Raw genomic sequence first — 17,571 nt, forward strand, 5'->3', positions numbered from 1 at the left:
AAAACTGAAAAAAAGAACGGCGACTTTCGCGAATAAGTATCCTCGTGGTAGAATCTCTCGTAGGAGCATCATCACACCTCAGTTCCGCGACAGTGGGTCTGAACAGGACATGGTGTGCTGCTGGGACATTCATAATCACGGCATTATTTCTCCCTTACCTTAGTATCGGCTATGGTGGGTCCAACCAGGTGTGCCGTGTGCCGCAGCAGGGCGGCCATTTCATACACCGCGTCAGGGAAGGAGAGCGGCAGCACCTCGGCCAGCCGGAACAGCTCCGGAACGCTGGCGGAGGACGACGGGCACCGGCCACGTAACACGTCACGTAGTTCATGTAACACGTTCAATAGATGTCGCGACACATATAAGAGAAGAGTGTATTAAGATGTACTACTAACCGTCGACACCCCACGGATAGACATCACTCCACGGATAGACGTGTCCCTGTCACTCCCTCTTTAGTCTTTACACCGTCACTTCATCATAAATTAACCACTAATAAATAAACTACCACTCATCATGGTAACGAAACCCTGTCCCCTCGTATCCTCACCACTCATTGGTGAGCCACTCGAGGGCCGGCCACACGCGGTACCACTCCTGGGTGACATATAACCAACACCTGTACCCCTCCCGGCCTCCCTAGTCCTTACCACTCATTGGTGAGCCACTCCAGGGCCGGCCAGACGCGGTACCACTCCTGGGTGACATACTCGTCGAATGCTGCCACCATATGCCGCAACCGCCGGCCGTATCCGTGCAGTACCTTAAGATCAGACAGAGGGCCATCCTGAGGCGGCAGCCGGTCCGCTGTGGGTATTGGGAGGGGACGGGGGAGGTCAGGTCACGGTCTGGTAAGGGAGACGGGGAGTTGGGGATGGAGGCGATGAGGCACACGAACAACCAATGAATGGCATTATTTCGGGTGAGAGCAGGAATAAATCGTGTACACTCAGGCTGTGTTGCGGAAATAGTTAAATTACCATGCATCCAGGTTTTCAGGGATCAACACAACCCCGTGAAGGTGGATCACACGTTTAGATACAGCCGGACAAATAACCACTGTTAGGCGAATAAATCTTAATACGCATCTGGTGACACAACATGTGAATTGTGAGCGGATACCGCCGCGATCTACAATTATTATTTACTACGTCAGAGCGTTTGGCTGTGACTCACACGTGATTCCCATGGAGTCGTTTTCCACCCTGTCCAGGTGCGGGCCGGCCGAGATCACCCAGAGGAAGGCCTGGTCCAGGAGGGTGATGAGGACCTGGATCCACACGGCCACCGTCCAGTCGGCAGGCTGGCGCTGTCAAACAGTACATGACGGTACACACAAAGTCAGCGGGACAAACTTAGAGCACGCATATCATACACGTTACAGACGGCCACCGCCCAGTCGGCGGGCTGGCACTGAAAAATAGCATACGGTGCACACGTCAGTCAGCGGGTTATACATGTACTGAGAGCACGCACATCATACACGGTACAGACGGCAACCGTCCAGTCGGCGGGCTGGCACTGAAAAATAGCATACGGTGCACACAGTCAGCGGGTTATACTGAGAGCACGCACATCATACACGGTACAGACGGCAACCGTCCAGTCGGCCGACCGACGATGTGAAGTAACACACACACGGTCATCGGGGTACTTCGAAACATAACACATGCCGCAACTCTAGGTGACAGGCGAGTTAGAACATATAATGTAAATACAGTCAAAAAGTTACACCCGTACACGGAACACAAATCGGGAACAGGTTAATCCGAACATACGCAAACCTATGTAGTGAAACGCTACTGAGAATACACACCGTACATATGCTCATCAGACGACTCCCAGCTCACACGGTAAATGACGTTATCCTGGGACTGTTAACACACCTCGTACGTTGTCATCAGGCAACTCCACCCATACGCCGTGGACAGTCAACAGCTTACAGCCTACACAACACACCAATCCCTCCCCTACAACCCAGCCCATTGCAGAACACACCTGAGCCGACGCGCCCCTAAGCCCTTATAATCAAACAAACAACACACCTGAGCGGCCTGTCGTGCGGCGTTGAGCGCGTGCGGCACCAGTCGGTCGGAGAGCCGTCCCAGCTGAGAGGCCCAGCGAGCCACCACGGGCAGCAGGAGCTCGGCGGCCGACCGCTGCACCGGCTCACAGCGGTCCTCGAGCAGCCGCGCCGTCAGATCCCAGGCCTGGAGAGGGGCGGGGGTCAGCGGCCAGCTCACACGTCTACGGAGGGGACGGGGGTTGGATTACACGGCTCAGGAGGGGGGACTGTGAAGGTGGGGTGAGGAGGGCACTAGCAGGTTAGGTTAGACGGTTGGGGAGGGAAGTGAATCAGCTTTCATTAAAAAAATAGTTATGTAAGACGGTAGGCGTAATCAATCAGTTTCCATCAGTTCGTTCTTAAAGTTACGTCCTTTCGATCAACACAACAGGTCCCGGCAGTTTGCGATAAAGGCAGTAAGTAAAAGCGATGAACCTCTCTCTTCCACAAGCATAATCAAGCCCAAGCTTGGGTCCCACTCGTTTGGTGTAGGCACCACTGACCTGTGAGAACTTGTCGTCATCGTCACAATGAACCAGCACCACTGCCAGACTGCGTATGGCCGCCTCTCGAACAGCCGCCTCCTTCTCATCCGTCACCATTTGGTGCAGCATCGACCAGACCAGCGAGCCGCGCAGCTCAGGCTGAAAAGGTCAGGTCAGGTCACCATTTGGTGGAGCATGAATCCGACCAGCGAGCCGTGCAGCTCAGACTAAAAAGGTCAGGTCAGGTCATGTAGAGTCAGACAGCAGGTGCACGCCTGCCTTTGATTATCCATTCGATACAAATCTCACACTAGAGCCCTCACTCGAGTCTGTCCTTACCGGTATGAAGGGCGCCAGCACTGCGCATGCCTCAGCCACCAGCAGCCGACGCTCAAAGTACTTGTGACTGATTTGTTCCCAACACTGCGGCAGGACCTCCTCCTCGAGTCGACCCGGACAGAGGCGGGCCACTAGAGACCGGAACCCTGTCACAGAAAAAAAGACATAATTGATGATACGCAGAACAGCGGCCCGTTGGGACACAGACGGGACACCAGACTGCGGAGCCGGAACCCTGTCAGAAAAAAACAGCATCATTAGAGATATTATCAGCTAAGTCAAAGAACGTCACCGTATGCACCGAACACAGCGTGCGCCAACGACAGCATCTAGCGGGTGACGATCAGTGACCGTCGCTGACTGCTGACTGAAAGTTACTTATCTCTGGAGACGGCTTTGATGACCAGTGATAACCAGTAAAGGTCAGTAACAGTCACTAGCGACTAGCGACTAGCGACTACCAGCCGCGACGGCCAGCTGTGAAGATCAGTGACGGCCAGTGACTCACCAGCCAGAATGACGGCGCGCTGCTGGGCGTCAGGCCGTTTGATGAGGTTGAACAGCAGGTTGAGTAGCACGTCCCGCTGCCGGACGTCCGGGTGGAGCTGGATGGCCGACAACAGCAGCGGAATCAGCTCCTGGAGCAGAGAACCGCATCAGGCGCTGAATTACGGGAGAGGAATATAATAATAAGACCCTGGCCGTGGATGGGGGAGCGGGACTGATACTGAGAAAGGTCAACTCTATAAAGGACACCCTCGTATAGCTCATCAATTCTATACGCATAGAATATCGGTAGTTATATAATATCGGCATTTAAAGGGACTATCCCACCTTTAACATGGGGTTTGAGTTGAGATAGCCAAGTTTGCGGCGAGGTTCAGAAACCACTATCTATCTAGGTTGCAACCCCCGCGGCCTCTTGGTGTTGAAGAAATTCGTTCCCTTCATTTGAAAATGGGCCTTGTACAAGGCCCTATCTTCAACATGGAGCGACCGTTAGTGTGACGTCACCTCGTTTAGTCATTCTGATTTAAATGGGTTTGTTCGTTGAAAAATCGCTTAAAACTTGGTCTGAACTTTGTTGTGGTGCCTACAGAGTAAAAATAATCAGCTTTATGACAGTAATGTGGCCTGGGGAAGGAGGTAATTTTGGGCTGTGACGTCACATATTTGAAAGTTTGTGTTTGGAATATGGGAAGCCTAAGATGTTTAATGAAAAATAAATGCCAGAACCGTGTTCCTGGTCATCCAATCTATAAAGTCGGGCACAATTTAACTGGTTTTAACAACATTTTAGAAGGTGGGATAGTCCCTTTAAAGATATCAGTACTTTGAAAAATCGGTACTAAAAACGAACTAAATAGCAAATCAGATCAGGCAACGTTACTGAATATTTAAATTTGAATATCCCAATCCACCAAAATCTCGAGCCGCCCCAACGCCGCACTTATTCGCCGTCTACCATCGTTCCCACCTCCCGTTTGGCCAGTATGACGTTGGGCACAATGTGCGGCAGACAGCGGGCCAGCTGGAGCACCGCCTGCTCGGGTGAACTGCTCAGCTGGGCCACCTCCAGCTGGAGTCGCTCAATGGTCTCATCGGCTGCTCCCTCCGACTGCTCGTGGATACAGGCCGCCAGTACTGCACGTCGGAAGCGCTCCGGTACGGCACTGACGGAGGGGTGGGCGGAACGGGGTCAGAATTGGGGTGGGACACTCAAGTACCTGCCTGACGTAGATTGACAATCACGGGAGGGGAGCAGCTGCATCTCTGGTTGGAAGTGACACCAACAATTCCATTGTGGCGCACACAACCAGTCACAATCATGTGCAATCAAAAGGGACATATGACAACTCATATGGAGCTCCAACTGTAGCTGATAGAGCAGACTGACAATGGACACGCCCCTTAGCCTGCCAATGCTCGGCGTTCTCTGTGCGTGTCAGCGGCAGCTCGAGCCCACCTGTTCTCCGGTGACGGCGGCTGCGCCTCTCTACCGGCCATTTTCAGCGTGTTCAGTCGGTTCTGGCTCTCCGTACGGGCGAGCTCGCTCTCCAGCGACTCGTCACCCGAGGCGGTCGAGTCGCCGGCGCCGTCAGCGGCCGGTGACGCCGTGCTGACGCCGTGGATGACGCTCTCGGCCGTATCGGCGGCAGCGGCGGCGTCAGCGGCGAACGAGCGCACCGCGCTCAGTTGGCTGGTGGCGAGCGGAGACGCAGGGGTTAGGCAGGGCCCAGGGGTGGCAGCTGCTATTGTCCAGTTAGTTGCTGTCATGCGATGATTACCCGAAATAAGTGTGGTGTTTACCGAACCATTTGACTGGCACTGGTTTTTGCGTAGGATCGCACTTTCGTTTTCACGTAGTAGAACGGACGTGTTAACTCAAAAAAGGTTGATGTTTACTAATTACCTCAATTACGAATCTTACAAAATTATCATCTACACGTCAAGTCATCTCAGCAAACCACCCACCCTTCAGTTTCAGTCATGACAAGCTCACCTCTCGAGCACCTCGATTTTGTCCATGAGCGCGGTAATATCGTTCTGTAGCTGAGCGTGCACGGGGTCCTCTTCCGTCTGACACTCGCAGTCGGTCCCCGGCGGAGGCGTGGGCGGTGGCGGCGGCGCCGGCGGCTCCGACGGACGACTGCCGCCCTCGCGGAAAAAGTGCAACAGATCAGGCGGCTTGGCCACGTTCAGACCGACGTCGTCCCAGTCCTCGACATCCTGCACAGGCGTGGAACGTGACGGTTAAGTGCGATTGATGCAAATCGTATAACTCGCAAGCATCACATGTCTTATCAGGACACTCGTGGAATTAGAAGAAGCTCGAGATTAGAGAAACGATGGTAACCAACACAGTGAGCTTGACAACAGCACGCAAGACAATACATACAACTGTAGTACGACAAAAAAAATATCTAGCTTACACGACTCTATCCTTATTCCTTTTTATCCTCCGTTTACATTCACGCCACTAACCTGGTCCTCGTTCTCGTCCGAGAACGCGATCGACGTGAGCTTGTAGCCATGTCTCAGGAGGTATTCGTTGATGAGGAAGTTCAGAGCGCGCTTCTCATGCGGTTTGATGGGGTCATCGTCAGTGATGGGCCGGTCACCGCCGTGGTCGGGTGTGTTCAGCTCTGACGAGGACGAGAGGTCAGAGGTTACGGAAAGGTCACCGGTGGACAGTACGCCGGATCGACACCGGAAATCGAGACATTATTTAATGGCTTATGGCACAAACGTCTCGATACAAACTTTACGAAGCAAACCACGCTTGTACAAGGAAAAGTTAACGAAATATATATCGCAAATACATAAGTGAAGTAAGGTAGTCACAGTCGACGACTTAGGATACGAGAAGTCATGTATTGCATTGTATTCAGACAACAGTCAACACCACCAAATAATGCTGGCTTTTCGACCCCTAATTTCAACCCTCTCCCCTTCAGTCTGCTGGCTTTTCGACCCTTAATTTCAACCCCCTCCCTTCCCGTCTCCTCACCAGTCGCCCCGGTCAGGTTGGCCCGTAGCGATTTGATGGTATCGTGCGCTTTGCGCAGCTCAAACTCGAGCAGCGCCGTCCGTTCGTCGGCCAGTCTCTCGCCGTCCTCCGAGTATCGTCCCAGGTCGATCGAGTCCAGCGTGGCCTGACTCGACGTGCGAGCTGTGGGGAGTCAGATCGAGAGCGGGGTCAGTTTACTGTGGGTATTGAGTGGAGGAGTAGGGAACCACCACAAGTAGTAGGTACAGAATCAAACGTGAATTCGTAAGAGTATCATCTGCGACAGGGGCGTAGCCAAGGGGGGGGCCATAGGGGCCATGGCCCCCCTGGAGCCCAAAAGGGCCCCCATCGCGGTGTCATAAGTACGTTTTTTTCATTTTTTAAATATATTTTTTTAATTTATTTGGGCCCCCTCCAAAAAATAGTGGATAAAATCCGATGACTTTTTGGATTTTGAGGGGGTTTACCTTGGGCCCCTGTAAGTTTGGCCCCCTCCTGGAGGAAATCCTGGCTACGCCCCTGATCTGCGATCGACTAAAAACACACTTCTCATTTGCACATATGTATACTGATTGACCATTACCACCCAATAGCTCAGCTGAATGTCCGTTGCAGGTATGCAAAGAATTGCCTTCAATGAATCAATGAAAAGGCAAGGTAAGCATAAAGTCGCTATAAATTAACAGGAAGCCCCATATCATGCTACTGGCCCCACTTATAGCTTCACAGTCCCCAAGACCCCATCCCCACTCCCGAGTTCACTCACGGAGCTGTCCACCGAGTTCGGGTTTGAACGGCGTCTGGCGCTCAAAGTTGCCCGGGTTGCTGAAGAAGCTGCGCAGCCGCGGCAGCTCAGCACCGAGCTCGGCCAGCTCCAGGTGCAGCTCCAGCGCCGTCAGGTAGAAATTCTCGCGCAGTAGCTTCTTGGCGATCTCGTCTATGGAGATGACCGGCGGATCGTCGGCTGGTGCGGACGACATGGCTGTCGGAGCGACACTGACGGTGGATGGGCCGGCAGCGGCGGCACTGACCCCGGGGAGCTCCTCCGACTCCAGGAATGGGTTCATGGTACACTGCTACGCTGGGGGCAAACACATGGTGGGAGATAATAGTCAAAATGGGTAAGGTTACTCTATCATCGGCAGCCGTTGACTGTAGGCATTTATACAACATGCCCGACCCACCAGGATCGTCAGAAGATGTAGACGACACCAGAGGAAACCGGCACCGCACTGACACAATCTAATGTGTTATCTTCATTTTCATGGTGCAGATTTTTGTCCATATATTCCTCGTATCATTTTTATTCCTTCTGCACTTCTCATAGGTATTTGGTCTCGCATTCTTCGTAACGGCAAATCAGCATTTCACAATTCTTCCCATATCACGTTTTATCTACCCCGCGTTCGATGTCTCTCGGACGAAGAAGATTCTACGTCGTCCGGCCAATCACGTTCCATAACCGCAGCCGAGCCCCCCACCGACCTTGAACGGGATTGGCCGGACGACGTAGAAGCTTCATTATCCGACTTCCGAGAGGCATCAAACGCGGGGCTAACTTATCCTCTTCATCTCCGTGCATCCATTTCTTTATATCCAGAAATCCCTGTGTACAGTTTTAACATCTGCAACCATTATTCTGCAACCCTTACCCATGAAAGGCGTCAGTGAAATCGTTCCCAAATTTGGGTACACCGTTCCCACAATAAGGAACGCTTGCAGTGCCAGTGTAAAAGCGTTCCCAAATTTGGGCACACGGTCCGGGTGGTGGACTGCTTTAGTAATAGGGGAACGATTTGAAACTATGCTGGGCTTTACAATATCAGAGATACCAGGCGGTTGAGGACTGAGGTTCATGATCGTTTTATATTTTTTGACGTCATTTAACGGTTCTTCTTGTTTTAAATAATGCCTACATGGCGTTCCCATAATTGTTTTTTCATTCCCAAACATGGGAACGAGACTGCGTTCCCAAAAATGGGCACGCTTGACCATAGTTCCGCCTACTGATATAGCCTTGGTTTTACCTTGAGTTCATATCCTAGCAATACCTTAGGTGAAATACCTACCTACCCTGTGCGATGTCTTAGGCCCAGGGTAAATAAAAAATACACCTAACTAATACTGATACTGTCAACATGGGTGATAAAACACAAACTGCAACACACATATTTTGATTTGAGAGGTGGCAATGCACTATGCAGCCACACAAATCAAATGAAATATCAATAAGAAGCCGACAACAAGTATCAACAAAAAATACCAGAAAAACGTTAATACCAGAATAACGTAAAAACAACAAAGCCCAAGCGCCTATTCACCCCAAATCACAAATAACCACAGAAATAAATAAAACATCAAAACATATCGAAGTTCTATTTTGTGTCGGAAGTTGATTCCATTCCACTGATGTCTACCCTCTCAAGATTATTTGACATTACACTTTTTATATTTTTATCTTTTCATTCGCTTTCACAAGTGATACTAAACAATTTTTAAAGTAATTTTGAATAATATTTGTCAATTTTACAAACAAACTTTCTCAACCAGCAGGGATCAAATGTAAAAAAAAATTGTCCGCTAGGTTCAGGAGCTGTTTACTGTGAGCATTCTACTTCGTAGAAATGACAAAATTTCCGTTTCGAGACTGGCGCGTTTGATGCATTTGTCGCTGACATCAATATAGGCGTTTTTTTTTTCATTTGCGTGTTTTGTGCCTGCAGTTTCGATAGATTATTGTATAATTGTATCGTTCTCAAGGTAAGGATGTGCCAGAACTTACACTTTTATTTATGGCTTACGATACTGATAAACGTAATATTTTTAGGATTTCTTAATTGCCTTTCATCCCAACGGATATTGTAGATTTATACGATTAAAAATTGAGAAGGTATTTCGTGCTTTCATTGTCAAAAAATTTAAATTTATTTATTTCCATTTTGATTTACATTTCTAAACAGTTGCCAGCCTGGAAAACATCAATAGGCCTACCATAAGCTGGCTGGATGCCCTTGACACCCTCATGCGCCTAAATCAAATGGGCACTTATATAAAGCGCATGTGCACATCTACCGACCAAGGCTATTTCAACCAGATAGAGCGTTTGAGGGCCTTGACGGCTCTCCCAGGTTTGAGCGTCCGCACAAGTTTTCTGTTTCCACGGAAACCCAATGCCACAATATGCTTAGGCCACTGTAGCGTTGTGCCACAAAACAAGACCCTTTCTGGAAATTCAGAATTCTGGGGCCACAAAAATTGACAGCTGTGAGCTGTGTGTTCGTGGCTGACGGGTGCCAGCAAGGGCTGGGCGGCGGAGCAGCATGCGCTCCGGCACATCAGTCTCTTCTCTGCACACGGCGCAGAGCGCCGCGGGGCAATAGGCATTACTTGTCTGGGCACTGCTGGCACGCCTCGGAGGGGAGATAGCCGATCCGGTGCAGGTACTGGAGCGAGCGGCCCCAGTGGCCCGGCCCCGGGTCCCGTCCTCACCTGGTGCACCGAAAGTCCGAATGGCGTCCTCGGTCCTCTCGGGGGATGAGCGGCGGCGTGCTCCCGAGGAGTGGCTTGAATAGTTTTTGGACCAGTTGTCACGCCATTGACGCGAGGCCACATAATGAACCATCCTGATCAGCGAGCGGGCGTCAGAGGGCAGGGTGGCCGCTTGTTTCGCCAGGTCGCCCGCGCTCCCATTCCCCTCGATACTGCAGTGGGCAGAAACCCACTGTATTGGTTACTTACTTTACGACGCTCGGCGATGTTCAATAAGGTCTTTCATAATCCATACCCATCTCAGCCCTGAGGGTGGAGACCTCATGGGCGGCCGCTCCTCCGCTGAGTAGACTCCGGGCGGCTCGCCAGTTCGAGCACTCGACGACCGGGGCGGGGACGTCGTCGTCCCGTCCCTAACCCTCTTCAGAGCCGCCTGCAGGGCGAATCTGCTGCTAGACAGCATGCTGAATAAGTTTGGTGACCGCTATTCGCCAAAAATTTATGCGGCCGTCCTGGGCCGAAAAATTCGGCTGCCACCATGCGCTCAATTCGGCGCATGCGAAGTTACGCCGGACTGTGCTGAAATTTTCGGCGCAATCCCGCCACTACGCCGGACATATTCGGCATAAGGTGTATTTTTCCCAGTCTGAAATAGTTATTCTTCTTTGCAATATGCAATCATGTATGGCCTACGCCCTATGCTGTGATGTCACGTACTACATTGGGGTGGCGTGAAATTGTTCATTCGCTGATGATAACCATTTGAATCCTAGTGATGTCTTGTATTTCTTTTTTCAGAACATCTTTCCATAAAATTGCAAGATGCTGAACACAGGGTAAGAATCAACTGTGAATGTTTTGATCCTTGAACGGTAATGGATTCTCTTAAGGACATAACCTACCAGTTTTTCATTGATAATCCAGTGCCTATTCTGTTCAGGGATGTGGAGTCGATTGATTTTGGTGACTCTAACCCTGACCCTGACTCTGACTTCCAAAAACCAACTCTGACTTCAACTCTGGGCAGAACTGTCAACCCAGACTAACTCCAACTTTGACTCTGATTTTGCAGACCAGGTAGGGCTGTGGAGTTCATGGATAGTTGGTGACTCTGACTCTGACTCCAGCTCTGGTTTCCAGAGTTGACTTGACTCCATTTCCAGTTCAAGCTTGACTCCATTCAGAACTGTCAACTCCAACGCTTACTCGGACTCTGCAGCCCTGATGCTGTCAATGTCTAGTGTCTACAATTCTATATCTTGGTCAAAAACTTGTGCCTAATGAGCTCACTCCTACTACTAGCTTCTCCTCCTACTAGTAATTGACCTCTATCAAGTAACATACAGCTGACATTTATTAATCATAGCTCGGTACATCATTCCTCATCTTAGAGTCTCTTTGGCTGGGGCTGTGTGCCCTTTGATCCCAATCTGCTGATCTGTGCGCTGTGCACTGTGCAGTGACCTGTTGTGACCTCTGACCCCAGAAAACTCGCTGGTCGTGTGATCTTCATCACCGGTGCCAGTCGCGGCATCGGCAAGGAGATCGCCCTGAAGGCGGCCAAGGACGGCGCCAAGATCGTAGTGGCGGCCAAAACAGCCGAGCCGCACCCCACCCTGCCGGGCACCATCTACACCGCCGCCAAAGAGAGTGAGTCGGCACCTTAGCGGTATATTTGTCGTGACTCAGGCAAAGTTCACTGAAATTCTATTGACATTTGTCCACTGCATGCAATTCGTTCACATCGTCAAGTCAAATATGAAGTGGTTGAACTGGCTACATCAAGTTGTCATGAGGACTGAGCTTCCAGACAGGCGAATTTTACAGACAAAGATAAGAACATGAGAGATAAGTTCTATCGCTTAATCGACAGATTACATATTTTGGTATAGCATTATTTTTTAATTATTCGATCAGGAGGAGCAACGAGTCCTTTAATCCCGATTACGCAGCTAGATTTGTAGACTGGACACTGAGATTTTGGGTAATGTGCGATCTCTGGCTTCTGTGGGAGTAAATATACAAACCTGTCGGAACTAGCATGATTGGGCATATTCCTTCCATAAATACCACCTGGTCAAAGGTCGAGCGATATCGAACGAAGCTAGCCGTATTATACGGACGCAGCCTCATTCCGACGCCCTTCATAGCTGGTAACTATTTTTATAAATTATAATACCTAGCTGTTCGTGATAATTGTGCAACCTTCCTGGCAAAAGTAGGTCGCATGCATCGCTCTCTAAAGGCTACATAATCCTCCAGGTCTTTTTTTATTCAAATATGCCAGATATTCTAGCTAACCCTGCATTAGGACGGGCTGGGCTCCTGGCTACTCTGGCGTACCGGCGAATGTTTTTGCGGTCCTTCTCGGCACATTATCCTCGCTTCATGTATGACAGCTGTCATTCCTAACCGCATTGCGTTGGAGTCGGCGCTGGCTCAGTGCCCGGTTGAATCGCTGGGTGGAGCCCCTAGTTGACTGCTATCTGGCGAGAATGCGGCATCATGTCGACATGTCGCTAAGGCGCCGTGGCAACCATCACCAACTTTTCATAATGTATATGTTACATCATTCATTTCATACCACGTGACAAGAGTTTAGCTCCATTACTTCATGACTGGTTGGAAACAGTGGGTCATCGTTTATTAAGTATAATTGAGAAAATTATCCGGAAGATACTCTCATCCCCGACTTTGTTTTTGGCGAGATTTCTTGTCCTCCTCAAATGACCTGCATGATTATCTTCAGACAAAGTAATTATAGTCGTCCTGCAGCCTGCTGCTTTCTTTATTTCTCCCTCTGCGCTCTCGCCCTGTTTCCAGCCTGTCGCTAACGTCTGCCATGGGTGTGTGTCCGCCAGTTGAGGCCGCCGGCGGTCAGGCGCTGCCCTGCGTGGTCGACGTCCGGGATGAGTCAGCCGTTCAGGGAGCCGTCCAGGAGGTGGTCAGGACGTTCGGCGGCATCGACGTCGTCGTCAACAACGCCTCGGCCATCAGCCTCACCGGCACCCTGGAGACGAGCATGAAGAAGTTTGACCTGATGCACACCATCAACACGAGGGGAACGTATCTAGTGTGAGTAAGAGGGGCCGGGCAACTAGCAGCGATAGGTTGCTGTCGACGCCGGGCAGTAAGTCTTGATTTGTGACCTGACTGTGGAATGCGAATTGGCTTTCGACTTATGAGAAAGCAAAGGCTAGAGGGTACGAGCTGTATACCGATTAGGTTCTGTTTATTCTGAACGTGCTAGGTTCTATTCCTCGCTAAAAACCTCGCTGATTCTCGCCGTCAAGCGTAATTGTAAGAAGTAAGAACAGCTAATGTTACTAGCCTGCTCATCGTCATCATGTGAATCTGCGCACCCTCACAGGCTGAGACCGCACATTTGCGCCTGATGGTTGACCGTATCTTCCCCGGGCCAGGTCGAAGGCGTGCATTCCGTACCTGAAGCAGGGCCAGAACCCGCACATCCTCAACATCAGCCCGCCGCTGAACATGAACCCGCGCTGGTTCCGCGACCACGTGGCCTACACCATGGCCAAGTACGGCATGTCCATGTGTGTGCTGGGCATGGCGGAGGAGCTGAAGCCGCACGGGATCGCTGTCAACGCACTGTGGCCGCGCACTGGTGAGTGGTGGAGAGGGGGAGTAGGATTAGGGATGGGGGAGGGTACATTCAGGGTAAAAGATGTGGAGGGTATGTGGGCTCTTCCATGGCCTCCCGCCATGCGTTATGCGGCGACTGAGGTGAAAGTGTATCGCAAATTTACTGGCTAGGGATGGACCGTAGTCGTGATGCCTGGGCTCGTTTACCAAAAACTTAATTGCTAAATATTTTTCCGATGTATTTGGAGCCAGTAGATGGTATTCTTGAATGTTTGGGGCCGACAATATGGCGACAACACGGGCAACTTATTTCTCCGGACCTATGACACGGCCCACCCCTAACCTCTAACCCTAGATCACCCATGACACTGGAATCACCCCTTTCCCCTGTCCTTTCAGCCATTATCACTGCCGCCATGAAGATGCTGGGCGGTAGCGACGTGGACCGGCAGTGCCGAAAGCCGGAGATCATGGCGGACGCCGCGTACGTCATCCTCACCAAGGACAGTCGCAACTACACGGGCAACTTCGCCGTGGACGACGAGGTGCTGCGTGACGTGGGTGTCACCGACCTGGCCCAGTACGCCGTCGATCCTAGTGAGTCTTGGGAGGGGTGGTGTTGGGAATTAATGTGTGAGTGTCACCGATCTGGCCCAGTACGCTGTCAATCGTCAGTGGAAAGAAGAGTGAGGGGCTGGGGTGTAATGAGTGGCCACTGGGCAGGCCGGGCAGGGCTGAGGGGGATGCTGGAATAGAGTCCAATTGAGTGAAGGAGCGGTTGATTGAGGCTGAACTGAGGTATATTGAGTTGAAACGCCGGGTGATGGGCTGGGATATACTAAGTGGGGCGATGGACGCTGGATCTTTTGTGCTTAGCGGGGGCAATGAGGATAAAGTGCGATTGAGTGTGGGGTGTTCGATACTGGTTGATACGATTGTGCAGTTGTGGCAGAACGTCGGGTGTGTTACTCCCCCCACCCCTCCCCCAGTGTCCTATCGCTGACCGCAGTTGACGTGTGCCCGCAGAGGCCACCCTGCTGCCCGACTTTTTCCTGGACGAGGCTCTCAGTGCCGGCGTGAAGGAGACCTTCATCCAGCAGGGTGGCAAGCCCAAGTTCGACGCACTGGTACGTTCAACACTGACTTGCCGGAGATATATGGTTTGGTACAGTCGCTTTACAGTCAGTCACCGTGCTAGCTTTGGGAGATGGTGGTGTCTGTTGGAGTGGAAGCGGTGGAGACACTTCGAAAGTAATGTTTGAATAGGGTTGGGATAAACCTGAAAGTGGACCGTAATTTGATGGGAATTGTGAGATTTCATTTGACACCCTGACTGATCAGTTCGATTACCAATCTATCCACTCTGGTCGGGCCGTATTTCACTGACCGCCGCGCCGCCAGGGAGGTGATAAGCCGTCAGAGGGTGCTGCTGCCGGCGGTGGACCGATCGCCGACCTCTTCACCAAGATCGAGGGCTTCCTCAGCGAGGACATCGTCAAGAGCACGCAGGCCGTCTACCAGTTCGAGGTCACAGGTGCGTGATCACTATGTGAATCATATTATCTTACTGCGCATTACTTTGCTTTTATATGCCCACGAGGTACGAGTATGTGAGTAACTTCTCATGACGTTTTTACTAGCTGTTTTGAATTAAATACTCGTGGAGAGCTTATCAGAATAGAACATTATGATTTGAGGATGGATTTGTCTGATTATAGTTATGCGAGGACTTTACCATTGAATCCTCCTCCGTCATCAGTGATTGATGGTACGTAAAACCGAGCTGCGAGGCGTCAGCTGAGGTGCTAAAGACGTATTCTGAGCAGACCGAATCGCGGTACTGTGCTCCCCCGACCCTGATCCGACTGTGCCGCTCGCTGCCCCGCCAGGCTCGGACGCCGGTCAGTGGTTCCTGGACCTGAAGAACGGCTCCGGCTCGTGCGGCCGCGGACCGGCCACCTCACCGGACTCCACCTTCAAAATGAGCAGCGACGACTTCCTGAAAATGTTCTCCGGTACGTGGCCTCTAATGGCGTTTTTTTTCTTTATGTCTCGCTCCGTGGAATGATAGGGTGGTTGCCGGTGATGAAGTTCGGAAATGAGGGTAACCAGTTCGGAGATAAGCTTGACCCGATTGTCGAGAAGTTCCCTGTAGAGACTCCCTCCAACCCCACCCCCACCCCCTGCTGAATGGTTCTGTCTGCATACGTTATGGCTTCAGTTGAGACGGTTCACTAAGATGTACGATCCAATCTCAGAGGGAGAACCCTTGTTCCTCTAGTGGGTCTCAATGGGCGGTGATGGGTTTTCCCTGTCGATCTTAACCCTGTCTTTATTTATTGTCTTTATAGGTTTTCCCTGTCGTTATTGCAGTTTCTCATCGCTGACCGCACGCTATTTGTTCCCAGGCAAGCTAGCGCCGGCAGCCGCCTTCATGACCGGCAAGATGAAGCTCTCTGGAGACATGGGCAAGGCGATGAAGCTCGAGAAAATGATGGGCAAGCTGAAGTCTAAGCTGTAGGGTGACCTGCCGTCCCGGTGCTGGATGGCAGGGTTCGTGTTGGTGCGCATTGGCACCGCTGCCGGACATGCAACTCTGATTGTTGAATGTAGGGCCGTCCTGTTAACGTGGTGCAACGGATTCAGGCGTGCCGCTCATTGTTTGAGCAAGTGGCGCCGAACGTATTTTGTTACTCAGATTTAGGAAACTGCAGGTTATTTGGCTGATGTTGCTAATGAGGGTGTGAAGTAGCGAGTGAGGCGTGAGTGGATATCAATGACGTAGTTAAAATGGATTTGGAATGTCACAGCGTTATTCCTCGTTCTTGCTTGTCTTGCCTTCAATCTACAGTTCAAAACTAGGCGAGAATATTATTGCGTTGACGTTTGCCAGTATGGTAGATCTGAGTGATCGTTAGTCCGACGAGAATTTGCAAATTTTCGAGCGCTGTATAGTGCGGTTGGCTCGCATGATTGAAGCGGTTGAGTAAACTGAACTATAATAATTTTCGGGACTGATTTGAATGCCGTTATTGTTGAGTGTTTGTTATGAATTAGCGAACTGGATAGCCAGTACCACTCCATCAATGCAATATACAGATATTTGATCAAGAATAACATTTTCTGTCGACATTAGGGGATTGTTTATTACCCCAGAAACATGATCAAAGTGAATGCGTTTCGAAAACTAAAATCGACTTTTGGAAGCAACCATCAGCTGCGGAAGAAACAGAACCTACCACTGGGCACCGAATAAAGCGTCCGCAATCGATAGTTGGCTGAGCGACAGTCCCAGCTGGTTGTAAGCCACGCGGTAACGCAGAACCTCAAGGCTCTGTTTGTTTTATAGATTTGCCCGCATACGTCACTGAAAATTCAGGTGCGGTGCCGTCAGCTGGCACAGTTCAAGGTTAGACAATATGGTTCAAGTGCCCGTAGATGTCATCAGCGGTCCCTCCCCACCCGTCCCTATCTGTCAGTTCATTCGACCCGGCACCATTCCGCGCCCCCGCTCCGTCCCGTAAGGCCGGTCGGTCGAGCCGTGCCGAGGTCAAGGTCAAAGGTGGTCGAGGGAGGATGCCCAGCCGTGGCGCGAACGCAGGGGTCAAGCGCAGGCGACCACGGAAAGGCTCCGACGGCAGATCGAGGCGAGGAGGTGACACGGCGATGGAGGCTAAAAACCAGCGTGAGTATAAAACAGTGGAGGGCGGTGCCTCGCTACTGTTCATGTTGAAAGTTAAGCTTACATTCAAACGCAGTATGTGGTGTAAAATATTTCCTATGAAAGTTGTTTGGCCAATCGTGACGAAACTTACATGAATCTGACATTGGCGAACCTTGCATTACACATTCGCTGATTACATCGGGTGAAAATAGCATTTTGGTAACAGAAATTCAAAAGCATTGTAGTTGTGTGCAAACTAACTAGTAGATACGATCGAACGGAAGTCATTTCTAGCGAGTCTCAACGGTTTACTTGCTAGCCGATATTGTAACCCCCAAAAATGTCTGACTCGCCTTGCACAGCACTACACTTCGACAACTTTTTCGTCTTACTTCAAAGCACCGATCTTACC

General features: G+C 50.9%; 3 protein-coding genes across 3 annotated transcripts in view; 2 read left to right on the forward strand and 1 right to left on the reverse strand.

Moving 5' to 3' along the window:
- Positions 1-1,891: 1,891 nt before the first annotated feature.
- Positions 1,892-7,504, reverse strand: LOC122381583 (RAB11-binding protein RELCH homolog). Its single transcript, XM_043365924.1, has 10 exons — positions 7,167-7,504; positions 6,401-6,562; positions 5,875-6,035; positions 5,393-5,619; positions 4,856-5,089; positions 4,367-4,562; positions 3,398-3,527; positions 2,890-3,035; positions 2,569-2,709; positions 1,892-2,210 (listed from the first exon to the last, which is right to left on the reverse strand). The coding sequence occupies exons 1-10, from the start codon at positions 7,465-7,467 to the stop codon at positions 1,971-1,973; spliced, it is 1,938 nt and encodes a 645-aa protein (XP_043221859.1). The 5' UTR covers positions 7,468-7,504; the 3' UTR covers positions 1,892-1,970.
- Positions 7,505-8,975: 1,471 nt separating this feature from the next.
- LOC122381585 (hydroxysteroid dehydrogenase-like protein 2) lies at positions 8,976-16,609 on the forward strand. The gene is made up of 10 exons (XM_043365928.1): positions 8,976-9,160; positions 10,688-10,725; positions 11,376-11,539; positions 12,751-12,964; positions 13,312-13,517; positions 13,895-14,092; positions 14,522-14,622; positions 14,897-15,029; positions 15,385-15,510; positions 15,904-16,609. The coding sequence occupies exons 2-10, from the start codon at positions 10,712-10,714 to the stop codon at positions 16,014-16,016; spliced, it is 1,269 nt and encodes a 422-aa protein (XP_043221863.1). The 5' UTR covers positions 8,976-9,160; positions 10,688-10,711; the 3' UTR covers positions 16,017-16,609.
- Positions 16,609-17,571, forward strand: part of LOC122381586 (UDP-N-acetylglucosamine/UDP-glucose/GDP-mannose transporter-like) — a 33,072-nt gene continuing 32,109 nt past the window's right edge. The window contains exon 1 of the mRNA XM_043365930.1: positions 16,609-17,180. Within this exon, the coding sequence (XP_043221865.1) occupies positions 16,934-17,180 (247 nt within the window). The 5' untranslated portion in view covers positions 16,609-16,933. The remainder of the gene's footprint in view (positions 17,181-17,571) is intronic.

This window comes from Amphibalanus amphitrite, unplaced genomic scaffold (genome assembly GCF_019059575.1).
Source record: "Amphibalanus amphitrite isolate SeventyFive unplaced genomic scaffold, NRLGWU_Aamphi_draft 000122F_arrow, whole genome shotgun sequence".
NCBI classification, from domain to species: domain Eukaryota; kingdom Metazoa; phylum Arthropoda; class Thecostraca; order Balanomorpha; family Balanidae; genus Amphibalanus; species Amphibalanus amphitrite.